The 7,606-nt window shown below is 37.2% G+C and overlaps 2 protein-coding genes across 5 annotated transcripts in view; both read left to right on the forward strand.

Annotated features, from left to right (window-relative positions):
- The window catches only part of csad (cysteine sulfinic acid decarboxylase), a 13,106-nt gene extending 6,899 nt beyond the window's left edge, over positions 1-6,207 (forward strand). The window contains exons 2-14 of one of the 3 annotated variants that reach the window (XM_015032768.1): positions 1,105-1,250; positions 1,343-1,469; positions 1,560-1,650; positions 2,214-2,436; positions 2,740-2,819; positions 3,052-3,106; positions 4,205-4,321; positions 4,435-4,499; positions 4,654-4,735; positions 4,830-5,029; positions 5,578-5,629; positions 5,714-5,803; positions 5,978-6,207. In XM_015032768.1, the coding sequence (XP_014888254.1) occupies positions 1,122-1,250; positions 1,343-1,469; positions 1,560-1,650; positions 2,214-2,436; positions 2,740-2,819; positions 3,052-3,106; positions 4,205-4,321; positions 4,435-4,499; positions 4,654-4,735; positions 4,830-5,029; positions 5,578-5,629; positions 5,714-5,803; positions 5,978-6,151 (1,485 nt within the window). In that variant the 5' untranslated portion in view covers positions 1,105-1,121 and the 3' untranslated portion in view covers positions 6,152-6,207. Of the gene's footprint in view, positions 1-582; positions 1,251-1,342; positions 1,470-1,559; positions 1,651-2,213; positions 2,437-2,739; positions 2,820-3,051; positions 3,107-4,204; positions 4,322-4,434; positions 4,500-4,653; positions 4,736-4,829; positions 5,030-5,577; positions 5,630-5,713; positions 5,804-5,977 lie in introns of those variants that run through there. The other 2 variants (XM_015032769.1, XM_015032767.1) reach the window with 2 other exon arrangements.
- A 294-nt stretch (positions 6,208-6,501) lies between these two features.
- The window catches only part of znf740b (zinc finger protein 740b), an 8,564-nt gene continuing 7,459 nt past the window's right edge, over positions 6,502-7,606 (forward strand). For both annotated transcript variants that reach the window (XM_015032771.1, XM_015032772.1), the window contains exon 1: positions 6,502-6,620. The gene's annotated coding sequence lies outside the window, so the exon portion shown is untranslated. The remainder of the gene's footprint in view (positions 6,621-7,606) is intronic.

Raw genomic sequence — 7,606 nt, forward strand, 5'->3', positions numbered from 1 at the left:
CACTGACTTAATGTAATGTTCTGATTGTTGATTCTATGTTACATGACTTTGTGTTGTTGTGTTTGTTATGATGTAAAGCAATTTGAAATGCCTTGCTGCTGAAATGTGCTATACAAATAAAATTTGACACCATTATAGTTTCGACTGTCTACATACCTACTGGCTGTTTATGACTGATGACTTTACGAAAGTCTGTTTTATCAGAAGTTAAATGTAACAGATTTTGACTGGAACTCTGATTTGGTAGGAAGAGGTATCCATTGAGCTTTTCTGCCAAATAAAATCCAGCTGAATAAGTAAAGAAATTCACCCGATGCCCACTGTGGTAAGCACAGTGGAGGATCTGTGATGTTACGGGCCGACCTCTTTCCCTCCAAAATTTTATGGCTCATCGAAATATCAGGAAAAATACACATTGATGTGGTGGAAGCTCAAAATAAGACCTCAAATGGCTTTGTAAAGAGAAAGAAGAAAATATGCTTCAATTGTGTGTTATGTAACAGAGTACTAGTGATTTGGAAATAAAATAAAAAATAAATAAATATATATATATATATATATATACTAACTGATATAATTTCTAACTAACTGAATAATTGTTCTCACAATAAGTATTAATTAATTTATTTGAAGACATCTTTCCCGGGACTGTCAATAAGCAGCCACAGCATTTCTCAATCTTAAACTTTCATTAATTCCAGATCCATAAGTGGAATTCAATTGACTTTCTTTTCATTCAGAACATGAACAAAGTTAAAAAAGAAAAAAAAAAACATAATTTCTAATCTGAAATGTTATCTGACAGTTCAATCATATTTTGTTGCGAACTGAAGAGAATCGATTAAAACAAATAAATTAAAATATACTTATTTGTGTGACAGACATGTAATAAGTCACTACACTCTGCTGTTCGCCCCTCTCTCCGGACTATTCTCAGACATCATTAATTAACTTTCGCTATGGGTCAAAGGTTGAGTCCCTCCTACGTTGTTCTCACCTTTGGTTTGTTGAATGTTTCTGCTCTCTTTCTCTTAGTGCAATCTATAACAGTTGCAGAGGTTTGGCAGCTCTTTCAATAATTCTTCCTTTGTAAACTTCTAACAGCAGCAGACCGATAGATAATGGAACCAACCACTGGCGACCTGACCGATCCTCTGATCAACCACGCAGACGGACAACTCTTCCTTCACGAAGCCTTCAAAATTATTGTGGAGGAAGTGCTCTGCAAAGGCACGGATGTCAAAGAGAAGGTCTCTGAAGATTAAAGCGCCAGAAATACAAACTGTCGGATTACAACTGGTTTTCTGAACTAACAGCCACAATCTGTGTACGCCTGGTGCAGGTGTGTGAATGGAGGGAGCCGGAGGAGCTGGCCCGGCTGCTGGATCTGGAGCTGAGAGAGAAGGGAGAGCCGCAGGAAAACCTCCTGCAGAGAGTAAGAGATGTTGCCAAGTACAGCATTAAGACAAGTAAGACCTGGCAGAGATGATCAAAAGTATTAATCATATTTTATTTATTTTTTTGTTGATTCTGATGGGAGTGTTTCATAATATTTTCAGGTCACCCACGTTTCTTCAATCAGCAGTTTGCTGGCGTTGACTATCACTCTTTGGCTGGACGTTTCCTCTCCGAGGCTCTCAACACTAATCTGTAAGAGACAAAGAATACAGCTAAGTCTAAAGTTTGTCACAGCCATAGGAGATGTGATTTTTTTTTATTTATTTCCCACTGGTGGTACTGTTAACTTTTTGGGATGGCAAAGTCAGAGTCTTGACTTGATTATGTGGGAGGGACTAAAGATTAGGGTTATGACATGAGTCCTTCCAGCCTCAAATACTTGAGAATATTCTTTTGGTTTAAGCTCATTGATCGTCTTTAAATAGCTGATCAAAAGTGCATTTTTTTTTTTTTACACTATTTTGCAAAACTTTACATGTATCCTGATTTATTTTACATTTTGTCAAATTGCACAACCAATTTCAGTGCAAATCTTTTAAATTTTACGTCATAGACCAGCACATAGTAGTATATACTGTGAAATGGGGGGGTGGGGAGGGACATAGTTTAATATTTTTCTTTAATAAACAAAAATCTGAAAAGTGTGGTAATGCATACAGTACATATTCTACCCTTTTTAATATGAAAACTCTCAATAATAAAAACTCTCACAATAAAAAACAAAAACGATCAGACACTTTGTATGTGATTTATAGCTTCACGTATGAAGTGGCACCAGTCTTTGTGCTGATGGAGGCTGAGGTGCTCAGAGGGCTTCGTGCGCTGGTGGGCTGGACGGAAGGAGACGGGCTTTTCTGCCCTGGAGGCTCCACCTCCAACATGTACGCCATGAACCTTGCACGCTACAGACTCTACCCAGAGGTCAAAAGCCAGGGCCTGCGGAGTCTCCCGCAACTCACTGTCTTTACATCCCCTGAGGTACGAAGGGCTTTTCAGCACTGCATACCTGAGAGAATGAAGTGATGTTCAGAATGCATAAGGCGGGCTAAAAGTTAGGAAGCACAAAGTTTGTTTTTCTATTTATATATAACTTGGAAACTCTGATTTGTTTTTTACTTCTTTGCTGAAGTTGTAGCTCTTGCAAAGCTTCTCTATCCTAAAACCAGTCAGGGCATGGCAAAATCCATTGGAACTATTGATTTTTGAGAAAGGCATTATAAACAGAAACTTAAACTTGATTTTACCTAGTTAATGATATTTTTGTGTATTTTTTTTTTCTAGAGCCATTACTCTGTGAAAAAGGGGGCTGCATTCATGGGTTTTGGGATGGACAATGTCATCTTGGTAAAAGTGGATGATGGGTAATTGTTCTTTCATTCTTACTCATTTATTTTCAAAAATGCCAGACATATGTATGTTCATGGTGTCAGTGGAGCTCATTTTACATCTACTTCCTGTGATAATCAGAGAGATTATTCAAACGAATAAATTCCCTCTCACTTTTATGGTACATTCATTATAGACCTGAGCAATTAAAATTAAATTGTTAGCCTATGACTTTGCTTTGCTCATTAATGTGTTTATACTTACTAGAGGTCGCATGATCCCAGAAGACCTGGATGAAAAAATAGAGCTTTCAAAATCTCAGGTAAATGTTCTCTAGTTCAGTTTATGTTTAGAAACGTAAGATAAAAGGATTGCTGTATAATCTACTGTAACCTTGACCGTCTTAGATAATGTACGTTGCGCAATATTTGCCACCCTGTAACTTTTTCACCTCATGACATAATAGAAATCACATCCTTCATTGTATTTTATTGAGATGTTTATTGATGAACCAACACAAATTCCTTGCGTAACTGGGAAGTAAAAGGAAAATAAGTTATTTCCAAATAGGATTCTTGAAAAAGTGATGTGATGTTTTAATCAACAACACAGTCAATACTTTGTAGAAGCACCATTCGCTGCATTTGGTTTCAGTTTTGGGTTATCGCTGTCAGCTTAGAGACTGACATTTTTGCCCATTCTCTTCCAAAATAAGTCAACCTCAGTCAGATTGGATAGAAACTGTCTGTGAACAGCAATATCCAGGCTTGGCCACAGATTCTTACTTTGATTTAGGTTTGTACTTTAGCTGGTTCATTGTAACACATAAACACACTTTTATTGTAGCTCAGGTTGTATGTTTTATAATTGTTGTCCTGAATGCAGATGTCCACTCCAGTCTAAAGCTCATCGACTTTAGACTGGAGTTCTTAATGGTTCCATGATCACCCTGCTCCATCTCTCTTACCATCAACTCTGACCAATTTATCTGTCCCTGCTGATGAAAGGCATGAAGCTGCCACAATCATGTTTCCTGGTTGGGATGGTGTAAATTCACGACTTTCTCCCTTTACCTGTCTGCTGTGGTCCTTGGACTTCATGTTGAAGCTTGTTCACTATTGTTATCTAACAAATACCTTAAGCCTTCACAGAACAGCTGGAATTTTATTGAATTACACACATGTGGACTACTTGTAATCTAATTTCTAGTATGTAATTAGACTAACTCCTAAAGGCACTAAAGTTTCATTTAACCCTGGATCTGTACTGTTTCTTCCCACTTCATGATGTTACACTTAATGTTGGTCTGTCCCCTAAAATCCTAATCAAATAAATTGAAGTTTGAAGTCAAAGTGTCAAAATGTCCACCAGGTAATAATACTTTTGCAAGATATAATGAGTTAATGTTTTCTTCTGTTAGGGCGCAGTACCATTCCTTGTGAGCTGCACATCGGGCACTACGGTACAGGGGGCCTTTGATCCGCTGGATCTCATCGCTGATGTTTGTGACAAACACAAGCTGTGGCTGCATGTTGACGTGAGTCCTCCAGTGAGATAATACTTTATGTCAAAGCTTTCTGATTTTGCTGTATTTGTTTAAATCATGGGGGGCGTGGGGGCGTTTTGTTGTTGTTTAATCGCTTGTCTCAGGCTGCCTGGGGAGGAAGCGTGCTGTTTTCCAAGAAACACAGTCATCTGATGAAAGGAGTTCACAGGTATTAATTTAGTTTTAAAAAGTATTGCTTTTCTAAATTAAAGTAGGTATTTTGATTTGCGTATTTGCAGCGCAACAGAGGTTTCAGTCACGTCGTCAGCAGGTTTGCTACGTGTACAGTGTTTGTTAATGTGTTGGCACCTGTGTACCTGCAGGGCAAACTCAGTAGCCTGGAATCCACACAAGATGCTGGTCGCTGGCCTGCAATGTTCTGTCCTGCTGCTTAAGGATACAACGGTTGGGCTTTCTTCTGCATGATATATTCATACTAAACGTTTTACTTAGCATTATTTTTTTTTCTTTTTATCATAAACAAATGTTGTTTCTGCAGGACTTACTGAAGAAGTGCCATTGTGCAAACGCAACATATCTGTTCCAGCAAGACAAATTTTATGATGTGAATCTGGACATTGGGGATAAGTCTGTGCAGTGCAGCCGCAAGGTGGACTGTCTGAAGCTGTGGCTGATGTGGAAAGCAGTCGGCTCAGCTGGGCTGGAACAGCGTGTAGACAAAGCTTTTCTCCATGCAAGGTAAGAAACAAAAAAAACATTGTGAAACATTTTATTTTTCTGAATAGCCTGCAGGTGCAGTAATGCTTGTGGGGGGGCTTACTGTATATCTGGTTTTATTTATGTTCCTTTCTTTTTTTTTTGTTAAAGCTGTCAAAGCTAATAATGCATGAATACACTCTGCCTTAAAATAGTTAAAAATGTCACTAAAACAAGCTAATGTTTAAACAGTTTAAACATGTTCCACCTCTCTCTATCTGAAAACCTGAACCCTGGCATGTACAACCTAAAAATAGGTGGACCAAGATTTAGTACATCTGTATTTATTCTTTAAATAGCTAAGTTACTGCCATGCATACTTAATTTTAGTTAAATAGGTTCACAGTTTAAGTGTTTTAGCTTTTCCAAAGATTTAGAAAATACGTCAGGCTATAATTATTACATTCCAAAACAATTGTTTCTTCTTGCTTACATTTGCTTAAATAAGTTAGTGGTAAGTCAAGAAAATGAATTAAAAAATAATTCGAAAGTTTTTCACTGTTTTTTTTGTTTTGTTTTTTATTTTGCAGGTATGTGGTGGATCAAATGAAGAAAAGAGAGGGGTTCCAACTTTTGGGGGATGTAAGTTCACATCTAAATCAAGTAAAATATTATTTTTCAACTAAATGTTTTTACCATATATTGAAACTTTACTCCTGTGGACAGCCGCAGTTTGTGAATGTGTGCTTCTGGTTCATCCCGCCAAGTCTGAGAGGAAAGGAAAAAAATGCAGACTACCAGAACAAGCTGGCTAAGGTGCGTTTCTGTTTCAGTGGGTGGTTGAAGAATAATGTGTCAGGCTTTCAGCTGTCAAATTACAGTTTTTCCAAATGTATTATGTAAGTATTAATGTAAAAAATATTCTTAGCTTATTTTATAGTTCCCCAATGTGTCTTATTTATCTCTTTGACATTTGGGTTTTGTTTATAGGTGGCTCCAGTAATCAAGGAACGTATGATGAAACAAGGCACCATGATGGTCGGCTACCAACCTCTTGGAGACAGGGTCAACTTTTTCCGCATAACCATATTGTCACCGCTGGTTTCCCAAAAAGACATGGACTTCTTCCTTGATGAAATTGAAAGACTGGGAAATGATTTGTGACAAAAATAATTATCACAAATTGTGGAAAAACATTAAACATCCTTAATCATCACTTACTATGCTTACTGTACTACTGTACACAATAAATAAATAAATAAATAAATATCACCTTTACCCACAATTTGTATTTATCTTTATTTTGTATATTTTTAGTTTGCCTACTTCGCTTTTATTGCTTGTCTATTATAATTTACTTCTGGAAAAATCCTGTGAAATATAATTTAACACATTTATAAACATCCGTAATTGAAATTTTATAAGAATAACTATAGGAATACGTGATCACGCAATTTTCTGCGATCCCAAACCAAAGACGGGTTAAGTGGTCACGTGCTCCTCCATATGACCAATCACAGCTCTCTCCGGGGAGCACTTCCGGTGATAGTATTTCCTGTCAGTGTTTGTAAACTGAGAAAAAATTGGAACCACGACAACAAATAATAATCCCCAAAGCCTTACAAATCGAAAGGTAAGTGTCTTGCTTAGCAGCAGTTTCCATTCGCTGCTCTCTAAGCTCCGTGTAACGTTTCGCTCGGCTGTCTCTGGCTGCTGTAGCCGATGAGGGAGGCTTTGAGCCCGCCCTGCCAGCCTCTGCCTGCTGCCTGGCTGTTGTTGTCTGTGTCGGGGGGTGGGGGTCCAGTGTAGCTACCCTAGAGTTGTTCCTAAACCTTTATTGTTGCAGAGCTGCAGGATCAGTGTGTTCTATATTGCTGTGGTTCGAGTAGACTCATGCAGATTGTGTTATCAACGATTTTATTTTATTTTATTTTTTTTTCTATTAATGCGCCGTCTCATTCTTTGCTCGCCGAGGAATCGTGATTTTATAACACGAGAAAACTGCATGCATCTCTTGGCAAATAATTTGACATTTAAACATGTAATTGTCGGAAGCAAGAATTTCACTCTGAATTCATAGATGATTATTCAATAAGCGATAAGCGAAGCTCGGTTGAATGTTTTTCTCTCTTTTTTTTCTACCTGGTTACAAGATTCAGTATGCAATAACCTGCTAAAGTACACATAAGCCTTTAAGCAGCTGCAGATTGGTTGAGAAGTCGGTCTCTACTAGGTATGAAAAGCTGGTGAATTTATGATGCCACAAAAGACTCGCAGCAAAAGATTATTCACACACGTAAAAATAATTTATTCTTCAAAATTTTGAGCTGCTTCATGTTGGCGTTTTGAATAAAAACGCAATTAACTTTGAGACTATAAGATGTCACAAAGTTCATTGTGACATCTTGATTCACCTGAAAAACATCATAAACCTTATGAGGTTTTTTTTTGTCAGCGTTTTAAATTTGTATTAGTCGTTTGTAACTGTTTTCACATGAAAATGTTTGTTTTAAAACAGTTGTTTTTACCCGTTCTGAGAATAGTTTTTTTTTTTTTTTTTTTTTTTTTTTTTGTTTTTGTTTTTTTTTTTTTTTTATTTAAAACCCCTCCAAAATCAAT

This window comes from Poecilia latipinna, unplaced genomic scaffold (assembly GCF_001443285.1).
Source record: "Poecilia latipinna isolate Pla-1442-1.1 unplaced genomic scaffold, P_latipinna-1.0 Scaffold250, whole genome shotgun sequence".
NCBI classification, from domain to species: domain Eukaryota; kingdom Metazoa; phylum Chordata; class Actinopteri; order Cyprinodontiformes; family Poeciliidae; genus Poecilia; species Poecilia latipinna.